Below are 18136 nucleotides of genomic sequence, written 5' to 3' on the forward strand. Positions count from 1 at the left end.
ATGTACCATCAGTTGGAGGCCCTCATTCAGCAGTTCTCTCTATAACTAATGAGGGTGTAGGCCATGGTAAATGATTGTTTATCTGTTGTGCTTTTGAGCATCAGAGAGGTTTACTGTACACAGACAGTATAACACCAGCCAACAAGTTTTTAGCTACATTAGTGTAGTGAAAGTCCAGTCTGACCACAACACAGGTTTTCTTACATCTTCACTGAGGGCAGTCTAAAGCCCTTTGTGTGTGTGTTTTTTTTTTTTCCTTTCATTGACCTACTTCAGAGAGAGAGGGAGAGAGAGCTGTAATTAGATCCTCCTTTTACTTTCTGTAATTTAAACCTGCACGGTCAGAGAGGCTGGAGGTAACTTGGGTCTCAGAGATGAAGTGGGGCTTTAAAAGAATTAGAAAAAAACAAACTCTTGCTGCTGTAACAAACCACATTTCTGCATTGTGGGACAAATGGAGGCCTATCTTATTTTATTGGTCCTTTTTACTACATAAGTAAAAACAGTTCTATAAGTGCTGGAAATGTCTTGAAAGTGGAAAAAGTGTGCAGAAAAGTACATGTAGTTGCAGAAAAGGAGTGAAAATAAGCAAAATTAGCTCAAATTTTTCAGAAAATATTTTTAGTTTCTTGAAGGTATTTGGTAACCCCTTCCCATTAATCTCACAACCCCAAATGGGGTCCTGACCCCAAGGTTGAGAACCCCTGCTTTAGACATGGTGTGTCCGTTACTGTGACTGAAGCTGCAGGCTGTTGATGAACGCAGTCTGTAACTCATCGATGTCGTCGCTGGCCTCTATGGGGTTACTGGGACCACAGTCGTCTGGCTCATGGTGACAGAGGTTGAGATTGTCATAGTAAGACTCGCCCCTGCCTCCCACTGCACCCTGCATGGGCTCAAACACATCCAGATAGTTATTGTGTGAGAAATCGCTTTGGTAGTCTGGGTTGTGGTACCCGCCCTGGTGGAGGTGGTGTTCAGGAGTGGGGCTGTGGCAGGGGCTGCAGGACGGGCTGTGGGGAATCGGGCACGTCTGCAGGCAGCTGTTTCTCCGCATGGCTCGATGGAGGGCCAGGCGAGCAATTAACGGCTTTCCAATGTTGACTGTTTTGGTCCAGTGGACGGGGTGGTCATCGTCCATGTCTGTGAAGGAGCCCTGGAGGCACACGGTGAACACCAGCTCCCCCTGTTGTATTTCAGAGCAACAGGGAATGTAGAGAAGAAAATATCCATGTATGATTCACCGAGTATAAACAAGTTCAATTTTGGGTGAGAGTGTTTAGAAACAAACTATTATTTTTTAAATAGATCTTTATTTTATCAGGCATGTTGGAGCCCAATATGTAACAACATGTAATAAAACCTGAAATGTAATAACTGGTCAATAATATAACAAGATGCTCAGCCCAAAAAGTAAAAACATTTTGCATTATTACATTATGAGGCAGGCAAAACATTTTTTTTCCACTAATAGTGTAATAATTTTATTATATCAGAGTGAGTTGATGATTAAAGGGCTTATTGCTTCAATGTAGTGTATTAGTAGTATCATGCACAAATGCATACAGATGTGTGTGTATATATATGCAGTATATTAGTTAGTTAGAGCTGGGTATCGCCAGGTACCTCACGATACGATATATCACAATCATCCCCCCCCCTCCATGTTATTGTCTACATGAATATTTAAGTCACCTGTTAATATTAAAAAGTTGTATTCAGTGCATACAACTGACAGCAGTTCAGCAAACTCATCCATGAATTTTCCAGAATATTTTGGGGGTCTATAAACGACTAAAAACAGAACTCTTGAATCACCCTTCAGTAAGAATGACATATATTCAAAGGAGATAAAATCCCCAAATATTATTTCTTTGCACTGAAATATTGATTTAAAAATGGCAGCAACTCCACCACCTTTCCTGCAAGTACGACACTTATTTAGATAAATAAAGTCTTGTGGTGAACTTTCATTGAGAATAATATTACTGATACCATCATTCAACCACGTTTCATTAAGAAATAAAAAGTCCAAGTGATGTGTCAAAATAATATCATTAATTAGTAGTGACTTGTTAACAAGAGATCTAACATTAAGAAGAGCTAATTTTAAAGACTTTACTGGAGACACTGGTGGACTTTTTGGATGACATGTTATAGGAGTCAAATTTTTATCTCTATAAAGCTTTTTGCTTTTCTTTAATTTCACAATTTTACCTGTGTTACCTGTCACCACAGGAATTAAAGAAGCTGCATTAACTCCATAGGGCCCTGACTTTTTCTGGTTGTTCCTAAAAATAGAGCTATTGCAGTCCAGACCCAGCACACATCAGACCTGTGTCGCTCTAAGATGAACACAGCTGGCCTGAGGAGAAGAGTGATCCTGGGCCTGGTATCATCGAGGAGGGATGGGTGGTGCAGATTGGTTCTTTAGAGGAGATAAGATGGGACCATGGTGGGGTAAAGGGTGGGGTGTCAGTCTTGTGCCAGCCAGAACCAGCTCGTTCATCTGGGCAGTTAAATCCAAGAAGGCAGGGGTAGGAGAGAAGCTGGATGAGGTGGAAGTAGGTGAATTTTGGGGTGAAGCAGGTGGGTCCTGAGATGTGGGGGTTGGGTTGACCTCTTCATTTTGGCGATTTTTATTTCTTGCTGGAAGCTCATCGACTCCATGTTCTTTCCTTGTTGTTTTGTTCTCCGATGGTACATGTCCTCTGTCTTTATCAGAACTGATAGCAGTGTGACTGGTGAAGTAAAACAAGTTGGATGTGAAGAGTTTTACTCCAGCCTTGTTTAGACACAGTCCATCTGCTCTAAAAAGATGACGACGTTCCCAAAAAATAGGAAAATTTTCTATAAAATTTAGTGAAAGGGCAGCACAAGCCGAAGACAGAAATTTATTCAAAGAGTAAATCCTTGAGAATTTCAGATCTCCTTTGCGGACTGGAGGTATCGGGCCACTGATGAACACTTTAGGCTGTAAACAGCTCACAGTTTTTAGCAGATGGGTGAAATCCCGCTTTAACACCTCAGACTCCTCCTTGGCTAAATCATTTAACCCAAAATGAATCACATTTTTCAAATGTGGGTAATCTGCAACGATATGCAAGATTTTGTCAGCCAGGTCTGATACTGTGTCATTAGGTAAGCAGATCACTTTCACGTTGCTGCTAAACATCTTCTGAGCATCTTTAACAGAAACGTCTCCCACTATCAGTGTGTGAGGTTGTTGCTTTGGCCTACCATGTCGCTTTTGTTGCCCTGAAGCACTTTCAGTCTTCGCAGTTCCAGAAGGTTGTGTGCATTGTACTGCATTATCTCTGTGTATCATGTATATACGGTATATATAGTTTATCATGTTTTGTATGTTGCAATTTAAAAAAAAAAAGAAATATCGATATTTGGCGCCAGTGAATCAATAACGTATCGCGAGATGAAACCTTGTGACATATCGTCGTATCGATATTTTGGCACACCCCTAATATTAGTGGTGGGATTTGATAGAAAAAAATAGTTAATTAGGGACTTTGTAATTATCTAAATGAATCGCCTAACAACGTTTGACACGAGAAGCAACCTTTTTCAATTTAAATAGATTTGGGTATATGACTGAATCAGTGAAAACAATAAATGAGCTTAAACAACAAAAGTGTGTTTATTTTCATCACTCAGTGTGGATGTAATGTGCCATATGAATAAAGAATATTATGATTGCATTGTTCACAAAGCACAAACTTGAATTTAAGAAAGATATTTTCATGCTTTTCTGGACTTTTTGCAAACTTTCTAAAACAAATTTGTTTTTGTGTATTTAAAAAAAAAAAAAAACAGCACTTAGTTTTTTTTCTAGTGTGTATTTTATATAATATGTATATATCTTGTTACATTATTGACCAGTTGTAACATTTTGGGTTTTATAATTAGATTTCTGGCTCAGCACTTTAGTTACATTATTGACCAGTTATTACATTTTAGGTTTTATTACATTTTTTGTTTTATAACAATTCGGGTCTTGTTACATTTGTGGCTCATGAAGACAGTCTCATGAAAGAATGAATGCAAAAAAAAAAAATGACTGACATTACCAAAATCTAAAAATAGCAAATTCAAATCCCAGTTTCAGATAGTTTTTCTCCTGATACTTTAAACGTTAGGATGAATTGAACAGCGTACCCTGAGCTTCTGCAGTGAACTGATTCTAGTGTAGAGACAGTGTTGAGGAAGACTACTGGACAGGAGGTAGATCCCTGTCTCCTCTGGAGTCTCTCTGTTTATCTCTTTAGGATCCACATCCAGCTCCTGCAGTCAGAAAATGATGTTTATGGATTTTCATTTCTGTCATTTTTAAATAACCAATGTACCTTTGAAAAGTCGGTGACGTGAGCCTGGCAGAACGACATGTCGGTGGGCTTCTTTACGATGTGCGTGTAAATGATGAGCACGTTGGAGAACTCGGCAGCAAAGCCCAGCTTGATCTGAGCTCCACAGTCGAAGTCCAGACACATGCTTTCAGGAAGCTCTGAAGACACACGATGAAATAAAGTCACACGTTTAATTATCTGCCAAAGTTAGTTTTTATTTCATTTTTCATCATGTAATCTCAGTTTCACACATTAAGATTTTTTTCACTTTGCTTTTCCATGTACTTCACTGTTAGTGACACATAAGGGAAACAGTACGTCTATTGCTAATTTTAATTTAGTAAAACGATATAAATTCTCTTAGCCTTGTACATTTTTTGATCTTTGATATTTACACTATATTCCAGCAGGTGGTGGTAATGTATCAGTAAGTTGGTTTAACATAAACTGCCTAAAGCAGGGGTGTTAAACTCATTTTAGTTCACCAGCTTGATCTCAAGTGGGCTGCTGAATTTAAGGTGCGAAAACGAGCAATTTTCACATTATTGTGCCCTTGTTTGAACTTCCACTAAGTGACAGATATCAGTTTTGTGGAAATTTTTGATAGCAGGTTTTTAAAAAACAATAATTTAGAGTTCTCTGAACAATTTGACTTTAAAAATGACTGCCATCATGTTATTTAAGCATGGGAAATTGTATGGGGTGGTTTACACAATAATTCATGTTTATTCTGTAATTTTTACTTTCTCCTGTGGGCCGTTTAAAAAAAAAAAAAAAAGTATTTGTGCTCAAAGGGGTGGATTCACTAAAAGTTTAGGGGTATTAAAACGTGTGCAAACGTCACTCCACGCACTAATAAGGGGTACAAACCCCATGGAATCAGGACTGCGAGTCTTCTGCGCTTCACAATGTGCCCACAATCCATTTAGCTGGTTTCCCTCTGATGAATATGTAAAGTAGGCGGATCTCATAAGGGGCGCAAAAAAATGGGAGGAGGAAATGCTAATCAATTAATGCAGTAGGCGTAATGTAATTCATCAAATCTGGAACTGTTTGCGGGGATTTTGGCACAGGAAAATAGTAAGACTGTCAAGCAGGTGCAAACACACATGCAGAGATCATAAGGTTTTAAAGTTGTTGTTTTTAAAAAAAATAAAAATAAACATTTTTCTTTGTTTATTTAGTTTTCTACATTATTAAATGTTTGTGCAGCAGACACAGAAGTCCACCTGCCTCCAGATGAAATTCTTCAAATGTAATTTTGTGCTTCTGTGCACTCACCTCTCCTTGTTGAACGAGCAAAATGTTAATTCAAATAGAGCGGTCTCAACCACGTCTTTACGCGCACATATAAGTGCCGCAATCTTAGTGAATTCCTTGCAGCAGGTGAGGAAACAGCGCCACCAAAGGATTTAAGGACACACCTGATTTATCACCCTATATTTCAAATCTTAGTGAATCCGCCCCAAAGAACATTATTACCATTTTGTTATTTTTTTAGTTTTGAATAAGAATCACAATTTTGACCATTTTCAATGACGGTAAAAAATGTTACCCATTTTGTTTAACATTTTGTTGCTTTTTTGTCATTATTTTGTTTGTTTTAATCTTAAAAAGGGGGCGAAACAGAAAAAGTTTGGGAACCCCAGCACGAAACTCACCATGAGCTTTGGCCCACTGACGGCTGTGAGTTTGATCTTCGCTGTCGCCGGGTAGAATAACATCCGTCAGCGCTCTCCTCTCTGACAGGCTGCTGCGAATCTCCAGAGCCTGCTTCCCCTTTGTAGCATCAAAGTGACCCATGTCTAAACACAAAAAACACAAATTTCCTAAGTACGGCATTCTACTTGAACAGGAGTGCCCAAGACCTATAAAAACCAATTAAACCTATTTCTAATTGACCAAACTGAATTAATATGCCGTTGTGCTTCCATCTTAGCTTTACTGTAGCAGCAGATTCCTATTTCTGTCTCACCTTCAGCGACTCTATCCAGCATAACTGTGATCTTCTCATCGTCCAGTAGCCTCTTTTTCAAAAACTTGACAAACACACCATTTATGAAGCCAGTGGAGCTCAGCTCAAAGGCCTCGGCATCCTGACACCTGCAGAGAGAGAAACATTGAATTTAGATCGAACAATCGGAAAAACCTTCATAAAAGGATTTATACTTACGTAGCATAACCAAACACAATGTTGGCCGTCACCCTCAGGACGATGTTTGGAGTGCTTTTACAATGGAAGTTCCTGGAAAATACAACGTTAAGGATAAACTACAAAAATCGAAAGAAGTGAAACATATTTCTCTTCACTGGATAATGATCTTTGCCTCAATGTTTTGCCATATATCTATTATCTGTGCACAACTAATGAATCAGAGGAAGAGGAGGACTCACCTCTTTCTGCACATGTCCAGCAGAAACACATTGAGCCCCGTCTCCTTCTCCTGCATCAGCCTGAGGATGCTCTGCACGCATAAACAGTTGGCTGATCGGTACGGATTCGGTGCGTCAACTGGTACCATGAAACTGTTCCCATAGTTCTCATATCCATGACCGGCGTAGTACAGTAGGCCTTGAAAAGCAAGACAAGGACTTCAGTGATTCAAACAGTGCAACAAGATCCCCATACCACTACAATCTGCTGTTTAAGGTCAACTTCTTTATGACAGTGAGGTATACCATAGACCCCTTTGTGAAGCAACAGCAAAAACTCCTCCACAGCGTTCCTCATCTCAGATTCTGTGAGGTCCAGCAGAGAAACCACCTTGAAGTTGAGCTGTCGAAGCAAATTGGTGAGGTCGTACACGTCCACCATGGGTGCTTTGAGCTGTACGTGGTTCTGGTACGAAAGGTTACCAATCAGCAGGGCAACTTTGTCCGTTGCTGTAGTCAAGCATGGAGAGGCGGATTAATAAGATTGTCCCAAATCATTTACATTTTAAATACATGTACATGGTTTATAATGTTGTCCCAAACATCTTAGAGAACAAACCACAGACCTTTCTTAAAGTTTCTGTCTGTTTTTGTAACTACAGACAGTCCTTACAATGTTGGCATCAAGGCCACGCCAGTAGGTGAAAGGATTTCTTGTGTTTCTTTACACTTCAAATTGATCTTGGTGGCATTGACTGAATGTTTTTGAGTCAATTTACCACTGCTTAGACCAACTCTTCATTTGTAAGGAACACGCCTAGCATAAAACCTCTGCCAAGCACCAAATATATTGTTATGGTCTTGATCAGTGTTCCTGATCATGGTGCTATAATCATTCACACTTCACCCATTAATTATGATACAGTAGGGCCAAATGTATGGGTACCTGATCCAGAATCAGTATATTAATCCGGATCCCCCCAAAATTCTGAATCTTCCATGGCGGGAAGTTAAATTATGTACCTTTGACATAATCGTGCTAACAGACAAACAAATAAATAAATGTGAAAATATTACTTCCTTGGTGAATGTAATAACATACCATTCTAAAGCTCAGGGAATAAACTTTTTCTTCTCTAGCCAATTACAATTCAAGTTGACTCATCAGTCCAGCAACAATTTTCTGTGTCAAAGCTTTGAAGTCTTGGGGATGAGAAACCTTGGTAATGCAATATACTGTAGCTCTTGTAGCAGTGCTTAGTTTTCCTATAATGTACGGCCTTTATAACACAACCTCACCTTCATAGCAAAGATTCTTTCCAGGGGTGAAGCCTTGGCAACCTTTTCTACTTTAATCAAAGATAGTGTTTCAACAATAACTGAAAGCACAAAACACCTGTTTGGTATAATGAGTCAATGATACTCATGACCAAGTGTTGTTTGAAAGGCCAAAGTTACACCAACACCATGATTAAATTTAGATTTTTCCTTTGTTACCTCACTTTGCATTTCATTAGTAGAAATAATTCAGATTTTTTAAAGTTTTCTTGGTTTACAGTCATTTTCACACACTGTATTTGCCTGAAATGATTAGCACAGTACAATAGTTGCCAGGCTGATACTGCAAGGAGACAGCATTATAAACAATAGCTTCACTAAGGTTATAGATCTAAGACAAAGTGTCAAACACTCACCATGTAGCTGCTCAGGGACTGGTAAACCTGGACCTAAATTGGGATAAATCACAGTGTAAAAACCATAAAACATGATCTAATTGTACATGTGTAGCCGCGTATATTCTTAAAAGAAAATGTTAGACATAGATGTCTTTGAGGGATTTTGCTGCATGTTTTTGTCCTAAATGTTAAAAATAGAATTGATCTCAGACAAATTTTGTGCAGCATTTACACAGAATGACTCCAAAAACACAAGAAACAACAACAAAAATACAAAGTGATGACAATTATACGCAAAATGACAGGAAATACACACACACAAAAAAAAAAAATACATGAAAAGATGACAAATATACACATAATGACAGGGAAATACATACATATAAAATGACACTAAACACACAAAAGAAACTAGCACAAATACCACAAAAATACACACAATCATAACATAAACACACAAAATGACTCCAAAAACACACAAAATGACAAAAACATTTGTTCTTTCCTTTATTAATAATATGTCATTATTATAAATGCTGATAGAAATTCTGATAATTTGGCCCTCAGATCAGAAAAAGTTTCCCATCTCTATTATACAGAAAGGAAAAAACACCAACACATTTAATAAAAGAAAAACATTTTTAAAAAAAATGGGTCACTAGATTTAAATATGACTAATAAAATATAAAATGATGTATAGAAGTGATTACTACACCAATCATTTTGTGTAATTTCCGTTTTTTGATTAAAAGTAACATTGTAGATGTCTCACCTTCTCCAAAGATATCATAGTCAGCTAGGAACCAAAAAGAAATCAAACGATTAGTAAACAGACATTAGTATCATCTAAGTATCTTTAATTTCATGAGAGAAAATAGAAATCTGAGGGAGACGTTTCATGCAAAGGAATGTGGTACATTAAATTAATTTTCATGCATTTGAGTGTTAGTATTAAAGTAAAGAAAATTAAGGCTAGTGAGTTGTTATTTGTAGTTTTAGGTCAATCTGTCAACCACCAGTTTATGATTGCAAATTTTATCATGTTATTACTATTTGCAGTTGAAGGTGGACAAACTCAAAGTTAGGAATCCCATATGGTAAAAGCCTTGTTCCATTTCAAATTAAAAGCAGCATTTGAAAGGTTTTTGACCAGTTGGGAAATTCCTAAAATGAGAGATTAGATCAATCTGACATCAATCAGTTCCAGAAGCCCCTCCAGAGTTTTTGAATCAACATACAGATAATACAGACCGATTGTCATCCAACAGAGTAGAACAAGCGTGAGTTCAATCTCCAACTCTACCTTCTGACGACTCTACGGCCCCTGAAACTTGGATGGATATCTTTGGTGCTTTCAGTTCAGAACAGAACAACCACTCAGATACACACACACACAACCAGACATCTATTAAAGTATCAACACATGAATTTAGCTGCAACGTACCAGTGACAACTTCCACTTCATTGGTGCATATTATGTCTGCACCATTGCTGATCACACAGTGGTACCTGCCGTAGGTGTCCTGCATCCCATGGGAAACCTGGAAGTACAGACATGTTGACCAGGCCTCATTTAACTGATGCCATTAATGGTTTGTATGGCTCCTTTGAAAGTTCTCCTCTCACCACTAGTTTCCTCTTTGTTCCATTAGGGATAGGAACTGCGTTTTTATGCCATTGGTACTGAGGGATCGGCCTTCCCACAGCTCCACACTCCAGCAGAACGTTCTCTCCAAAGTCGACTCTCCGGGACTGAGGCTGGATCAGCAACTTGAGTTGACCATCTAAGTACGGGTAACTTTTTCCTGTTTCAGTAAAGAAGAGGCATCACTACCAACTGTAATACATGGAAAAGTCTTGTTTGCAAGTGTAGTTATACTTTGATTTCCTTTATATTTCATGTGAATGTAACAAAAGCAAATGGAATGAAAACTAGAGATGGGCAATATTATTGACCCACCGATATTATGGGCAGATATAAGCCATAATTTGTGATATTAGTTGATATCGGAATCAGTGTTTCCAAATAATAAACCAACACCTGCTCTAGTTTGAGACAACACACGAGTATAGCTATTTTTCCATAACTAAAGTTGAATAAGTCTTTTTTGTTTTTTGTTTGCACTGATTCTGTTTATTTGTGGAATACATCCACTACATACTACATTGAAAATAGTTTAAACCTGTTGTTGCCATGGAGACGCATACAGTATAACGAACTAAATCGGCATCAGTTAATATTGGACATCGGACATTTTGTGTTCGACAATATCGATATATATCGGCAAAAAAAGCTAATATCCAACATCCCAAATGAAAACAAAAATTTCAAAAAATGTTATTATAAAGTATATCCAGTCCTGTGTTGATCTTTCTTTTTTTGTTTAGCTTTTACTTGACAAAAAGAATACATTAACTGGTATCAACTTTTAAAACTGTAAATTAATGAGTTACAATTATTTGTTTCTCTAGTTTTAGTGCATAAAAAAAACTCATCAAATTGTAAAGGTTTTTTTTTTTTTTTTTTTTAAACAACTTATATTCAGGTAACCAGGGTTTGTGAAACGAGGACATTTACAGTGTGAGCTCAGCAAAGAGTAGAACAGTCAGGACATCACTGCAATGAGACACACAGCTTCTTACCAGACAATGTGCTGATATTGAGGACATCCACCTCAGCCCAGTGACTGAACTCAAAGGCATCTCCACTGTTCACCCTGCAGATGTAAAAGCCAGCATCCTTAAGTTGAACTGGACTGATCACCAGGTTAGGAGAAATGCCGTTTGGTACCTGAGGACGTAAGAGGAGCAGAGGAAACAGGATCTGGGTGAGGTATCTGTTTCCACTTTTTTTATTTTATTTCTTTATTTAAAGGGGACATATCATGGTTTTAAATCCTTCCTTTTTACATATAAATCATACAGTTGTGGTCTATATAAAGCGGAACTGCAATGCTTGGGTCTGAATTCCTCATTATTATAGCTCCACAGGCCCCTTTTCTACCCCTTTTCTGATCTGCTTCTGAGAGCAACTCGTTTTGGTGCGGTCTCTTTAAATGCAAATGAGACACTCCATACCCCGCCCCCTCTTCAGGTGACACTCGGTTCAACTCCACCCTGCTCGGCCATTTTTGTAGTTTGATAGAAGAGATACGGCTATGTAGCAGCGCAGAAACTTTTTATTCAGAGGTTATTTACAAAATGTCAACAACGGAAGACTTGTCCATCCAGCCTTACATGTTCGAGCCAGAGTCGGACCCAGCGGAGCGAGATGAAAATGAAGATGATGAAACTGCAGAACCCTAACAAGTGAGCTAACACAAGTACCGAGCTAACGCTAGCGCCAAGCTAACGTCACGAAATGCATTTTAATACAGTCTTTTCAAAGACAAAAACAGCAAAATGAAATGACTAATGAAAACTTTAGACTTAAATTAAATCACGTAGGCCATATCATCAAGGATCTAAAACGAGCACACAGAGCTAACATATGAAGTCTGAAGACGGTGCAACTGCTAATGCTAACAAAACAATGACAGGGACGTCTTATCACACTTTTTAGCGTTATTTACAGCTTACCGAAGTGCTCTGTTTGTCGTCTCCAAAGATAGAAGGAATTGAACCCTCAATCAGACAAAGTCTTTCGGCAAATCCTTCTTTATACTGGCGGAGGTTGCTGAAGCAGTCATCCTTGAAGTGCTTCGAGCACACAAAAATGACCTTACCCACAGATGTGGGTACATTTCCGTGAAAAATAAAACTCAACCAGGCACTTTGAAAAGGTTCTGATGCTGGGAGACATTGTAATGAAGCGTGTGGGTTACTACATCCAACAACCCAACATTTTGACTTATCCTCTCGTAACTTCGGCATCCTTGAGCTTGGACTACAAAATAAAAGAGAGAAATAAAAATGGCGGATTGCTCGAAGTGTTGGACCTGGAGTTGATGTACTAATTTGGCAGTTCCGCTGCAAATACTGTGATGTAATAGTTCAAAAAATGTAATAGAGAATAGAAAAATTGAAACAGATTGAAAAATATGAGCAAAACAGAATATAAAGATATCTACGGAGCACCTGAAGAGACTAATTTGATTTTTTCTGTACTTCTAAGCACTCTAAATATACAACAAAATGCATTTAAGGGCTAAAAAAAGTGGATTTAGCATGATATGTCCCCTTTAAGTAGGGACAATACATATTAATGAACATTCAAAAAAAAAAAAAATGTGCCAGATTGTAGCCAACGGCTAATTTCCATCTGTTGTCCCAAGACAGGCTGATGTAATAAAATGTTACACATAACAATAAGACATGGCGAGACACAAAACAATATATAAAAAGATTACATACAGGACAAAAAACATAGGGATCATAGAATACAGTAACATCTCAAGTAAATGGAACACTGGGACCAGAACAACTACACTCAAGAGAAAAGACAGGATGCTGTGGGGCCAAGAAATGTACAGGGGAAAGAAAAGTAGTTCACTTCCACATAGTCAGGGTTGGTCAGTCACAGGAGTGCAACAATAAATTTACATTATCATAATAATTTATTTGAAGTGCCACTGTGCATTGCAAATAGCCCTGAATTGTCTTTTAATAAAAGAAATTTAAAAAAAATAATAATAATAATAAAAGTATATATATATTTAAAGTGCTGTAGTGCATTGCACACAGCCCTAATGTGCTTTGTCTCAAATTTTGTATTTATTTAAAGTGCTATAGTGCATTGCACATAGCCCTAAGGTGCTTCTTTCTATAATTTTTTTCTATTTAAAGTGCTATAGTGTATTGCACGCAGCCCTAATTTGCTTCTTTCTCTAATTCTTCTTCTTCTTTTGTTTAATTTAAAGTGATATAGTGTATTGCACATAGCCTTAAGGTGCTTCTTTCTCTAATATTTGTATTTAAAGTGCAACAGTGCATTGCACGTAGCCCTAAGATGCACCATAAAAATATCAGTTCAGATCACTTGTGGTCACAAGTCTGTGTTGACCTGAGCCATTCTTTTAAATGACTTTTAAAAGTGTTAAAACTGGGGGCTTCCCTCACTGTGGTTGGTAAACTGTTCCCCTGAATGCTGCATTTGTAGGACAGGACGTTTTGACCAAAGGTAGTTTTTCTCACAGGCACCTGACAGTCACCCCTGCTTATGGCCCTAGTGGTCCTCGAGGCAGTCTTTCTGTATTTAATGTAATTATTAAGAGGCGGTGGAGCCAACCCATGTAAGCTCTTATAAATAAGTCTTACATTTTTGAATTTTATGAAGTTCTCAAAGCTCAGTAGATTATACTTTGAAAGAATACTGCAATGGTGGTATGTAAATGGGTTTTTGTCAAAAATTTTCAAAGCTTTTTTATAAAGCCTCTCAACTTGCCTCACTTGTCTGAGCAAGTAAAGATAAACACGTGTCAGCATGCTTTTCAGTTGCCTTATTAACCTTATCGAACTTTACATTTGTTTATTGTATTATTTCTACCAAAAGTTTATTGTAATATATATATATTTCTTTTTCATTTTGTCTATTTTTTGTTGTTGTTTTGTTTGTTAAGAGTAAATTGGTGTTTTTTTGTGGTTGAATTCTCTTTTTGGAGTCATTCATGTATTTTTGTTGATGTTTTGTAAATGTTATTGTTAGTTTTGTTTATATTGGTAGTTGTGTGTGTTTTTGTTGTCCATTTGTGTATTTATTCTGTTTTTGTATTTTTCTGTCATTTTGTGTGTTTTTACTTTTATTCTGTGCATTTACTTTGGGGATCTCACAAAATTGCGGGCCCCAGGCCGCCAGTTTCCCACGTCAGCACTAAACTACAAAAAAGGACAAAAGTGTAAAACCTACATTAAAATAACACAAATACATGACTAGCAGTGATCTTCAGCCCAATAAAACAACAAACTTACAAGAAAGTGGAGCTGGGAGAGGCAAAACCAGTTGGCCATTGATGGTTGATGAGCAAAGAGAGTGATTAGTGTAGACAATAAAAGGAGAAAATCCTTTTATTGCTTGATTTTTAAGTAGTATTACTCATATTTTTGGTTCTCCTAAACACTGTTTCCTCTCAGCTCTGATACCCAAAGGAGTAACTGTGAGTATGAGCAAAACTGAGCGATTTAAAAAAGAAACTAACAAAAAAAAACAGTAGTTGGGAGTCGGCTTGTCTCTTTTACCATAAAGCATTGTCTCTTGAGTGACACAGCATACCTGACTGCTAAAGTGGGCCTGTGTTTGAACCTAATACTGGTAGTTTATTTGATTTAATGCACCTCTTCCTTTGATTTGAACCACTGGTACTGGAGTGGAGACTGGCCTACTGCGTGGCAGCTGAGGTGTAGATTGTAACCACACAGCAGAGCAACAGACTGAGGCTGTATGACGATCTGCAAGGCTGGACATAAAAAAAAGATGTTCATTGTGGATTCAGTGCATCATAAATACCAGGCTGGAGCTGGAGGTGGTTTTCCCATACCTGGGGGTTGAAGGCACTGCAAAGCTTCTGTGTTGCCCAGGGTTTTGAGGTAGTCTATCAGGTGGCCTGTGGTGCAGCCTCGTTCTCCCATCAGCCTCAGCAGCATGTGGCTGGGGCTGCCCTCCAGCTCCAGAACCTTCAGAGAACACATCTCCATGTCGTTGGAGCTGCAAAGTTAAAGCCATCACATTTCATCAAGGCGTCACTTCAACAGTTTGTTTTTATGCATAACAATATGCCTTCAATTATGGTAGACTTAATCTACTTATATCTTACCTTATAGTCTTATTATATCAAGTAACTTTGGTATTATTTGTTAGTATTAAAAACAAGGGTACATACATTAATTTAACTACACTACAATGCAAAGTCTATAAAATACCCCCCAACTCACTGATTGAACTGTGGAATAGTCCAAATTTGTTGTTACTACTGGTTTCTATAGTAACCTATTTTGTACCAGGCCTTGTTCATTTTGTATATATAGTTTAACTTATGTCTGTATACAGTTTTATTCCACATTTTGTTTAGAGCATTTTTATTCTATTTATAAATTTGAATATTTTATTTTTTTAAATCCATTTAAATGTATTATATGTTTTTATATATATATTTTTAAGAAACTATTTTTCTATTTTTATAGGGTTCTTGTGTTCTAAAAAAAATTCTGGTTCTTTAGTTAGGACAGTGGTTTCCAATTTTTTTTGTCCCGTGTACCCCCTTTGCATTGTTGTCAAATCATGTGTCCCCCCTCTTCATAATATCATAAGAACCCTCTCCATAATTTCATATTATTTTTCATTAATGGAAAAGCAGGCTCTCCTATTGCTCTAACTGTGCCTCCAATATTGGTTCCCAAAGGTTTAGTCTACAACCTAAAAACAATAAGTGGAATTTAAAGTGAAATTTATTCATTTATTTTTATTTATTTATTTTTTAAATACCATGCAACTTATGTAATTACTTCAATAGTAAGTACAGGTAAATATGCTCTTCTATTGTCAGAAGTGTGATAAAATGGCCTCTACAGCATAAAATAATTCTGTTTCAATAATCTAGAAGAAAATATACAAATTCAAATTAAAGAAAATAGATTAAGTAGTTCATATTCAAAGTTAAAGAAAAAAATATCCTAACTTACTATTTCAAGTTGGTGTAACATGTTCTTTTTTATTTTTTTTTTTAGTTATTTTAATATTTTTTCAGTAAATGGAACTATATTTGTTCATAAGTAAGCTTAATTTCAAAACACAACTTAAGTACAACTTAATATAATTAAGTAATTACATGCTAAGAATTACAAAGTCCAGTGATTTCCGTTGTTTCAAATAGGGATTATTTAAAAAATAAACTTAATTCATGTAGCACTTTAATTTAACTGTTATCAAAAAGTACAAGTAGCCAGTTATCCAACATTTTATGTTCTGGTGAAATTTGAGTTTTAAGTTAAAAATCTTAAAAAAAATTAAGGCAATCGATTGCCTACATTTTTTTGAGTTCTGGTAAATTATTCAGGGTTACAGTGTAGTATTTTATTGAGCAATAGTTAGTTAGTGATGATTTATTTTTCTTCAAAAAATAGCCTAAAAAAGAATGAGGAACATTTCCCAATTACGCTGAGGTAGGATATTTAAATTGTTAGCTATCATTTTAACGTGAAAAGTGATGTGGCTTTTCCTCTCGACAGCATTTCCTTTAGTGATGGAAAAGATCGCAGCTTCTCTGCGTATGGACGGAGACATGAGCAATCGAACACAGAGCCACACAGATCGATAGATACAGTATGTATAGATCTTATAGATCACAGATGTTATGGTCAAGGCTTTTAGTAGAATTGATTTGGAAAATATGTATTTATCTAAACAAGTTAAACTATTTTGTAACAGTTTTAGTTTTTTAGAACAGTAATGTGTTTGCCACATTTTTAATTTGTCACATTTGCACCACTTTGTTTGGTATGACAGGAAACAGAGGTTTAAGCTTATCTGTTTAATTATTACAACAGTATAGCCCAGTGGTTCCCAACCTTTATCGGGTCGTGACTCTATTTTGATATCACAAATTTCTGGCAACCCCAGGGACTTTTTTTTCTTTCTTTTTAGAAAATTAGTTTTTTTTTTTTTTAATCACATTTATTAAAGTGTGTTACAAATACAGAGTGAGTAGCACAGTGACAAGCTATTTTTCCACGGCTTTTTATTTGAACTACATTTATATTTGAGAAAGTTTGAAGTGTAGAATACACTTTTTGATATTCATTGTGTGATGTGTTAAGTTAAAAAGAATATTCAAATTTCAAAATAGAATTCTAATCAGTAATGTTTTAAAATAAAATAAAATTAAATTACTTCACGACCCCAAAGTTTATCCAAAAAAAAAAACTATGTATGTAGGTCACCAAAAGAAATTCCTCGTGTGTATTCATTCACCCCTGGCCAATAAAGTTGATTCTGATTCTGATTCTGATCTTTTATTTTGAAAGGCTAGAAGCAGTAGTTGACTGTCCTCTGATACAGAGTTGACCACACGGTAAATGTAATAAAGTTTCCTAATTACTGCATTTATCTGCTCACTAATATCACACAGGAAGTTGAACCCATAACCAGGAAGTAGAAATCACAATTTAAGTATAAAGTAACCCAGGTAATATCTTAAATACGAAATTAGAATACGTGTTTTACACTTTACTGTCTGGAAAGAACCTTGAGAGTTTTATTTTAGCACTTTCCTGTCACTTATTAATCATTTAGCGGTGATGTCGTATTTTATAACTGCATATATTTGAGTTAAAGTAACACATTTAAATGTAGTTGTTGACATGATGGAGTTGTATCGTATCTTTAAAGTTATTTGACTGAATAAACAACTATAGGCAGATGTTATCTAAGCTAAATAAACAGTCGTGGCAAAGGTTTTTCCTCCAACCTGATTTTAACTCGCCGGTCGTTGCTGACGATGGTTCCTAGTTTTCGCCATCCTTTATCGGTGGATTTGTCCAAAGCGTCGCTGAGTTTCTTCACCAGAGACTCCTTCAGAGAGCTGATCCTCATGGACCGGTCCAAAGACTCCATGATAGTTACACCTGACCATCAATGTGTACAAGGCGGTTCTTGTGTGAGTGAATGTGGGGAAAACCATCCACATGATCACGGAAAGAGCTACTTCCGGAAAGACGTGGTTAAAAGTGAAAGAGACCCTCCTACGACATTAACTTTCTACCAGAGCCATAGATATATATATATATATGACTCTGTTT

The 18136-nt window shown here is 36.8% G+C and overlaps 1 protein-coding gene across 6 annotated transcripts; it reads right to left on the reverse strand.

Annotated features, from left to right (window-relative positions):
• Window positions 1–455: 455 nt before the first annotated feature.
• malt1 (MALT paracaspase 1) lies at window positions 456–18074 on the reverse strand. 6 transcript variants are annotated; one of them, XM_028458535.1, is made up of 18 exons: window positions 17806–18074; window positions 14881–15047; window positions 14678–14799; window positions 11051–11198; window positions 10034–10212; window positions 9852–9948; window positions 9711–9731; window positions 9180–9203; window positions 8426–8458; window positions 7038–7241; window positions 6753–6930; window positions 6532–6603; window positions 6334–6461; window positions 6196–6204; window positions 6020–6163; window positions 4359–4516; window positions 4171–4296; window positions 456–1186 (listed from the first exon to the last, which is right to left on the reverse strand). In XM_028458535.1, exons 1-18 carry the CDS (start codon window positions 17949–17951, stop codon window positions 728–730), a joined length of 2415 nt encoding a protein of 804 aa, XP_028314336.1. In that variant the 5' UTR covers window positions 17952–18074; the 3' UTR covers window positions 456–727. The 6 variants fall into 6 exon arrangements, with proteins under 6 accessions (XP_028314336.1, XP_028314335.1, XP_028314332.1 ...); XM_028458534.1 differs by having other exon boundaries at window positions 9711–9737; XM_028458531.1 differs by having other exon boundaries at window positions 6196–6201; window positions 9711–9758.
• Window positions 18075–18136: the final 62 nt, after the last annotated feature.

Source organism: Gouania willdenowi, chromosome 9 (genome assembly GCF_900634775.1).
Source record: "Gouania willdenowi chromosome 9, fGouWil2.1, whole genome shotgun sequence".
In the NCBI taxonomy this organism is placed as follows: domain Eukaryota; kingdom Metazoa; phylum Chordata; class Actinopteri; order Blenniiformes; family Gobiesocidae; genus Gouania; species Gouania willdenowi.

Bases quoted from the DNA above. Each gene is read 5' to 3' on its own strand.
- malt1 (XM_028458530.1), bottom strand. From the start codon at position 17,951: ATGGAGTCTTTGGACCGGTCCATGAGGATCAGCTCTCTGAAGGAGTCT. The intron at 6,462-6,531 runs GTAAGTATAAAT...CTCTCTCTGCAG, and splicing joins ATTGTGTTTGGTTATGCTAC to GTGTCAGGATGCCGAGGCCT. The intron at 4,517-6,019 runs GTGAGTTTCGTG...GTGTGTCTTCAG, and splicing joins TCAGTGGGCCAAAGCTCATG to AGCTTCCTGAAAGCATGTGT.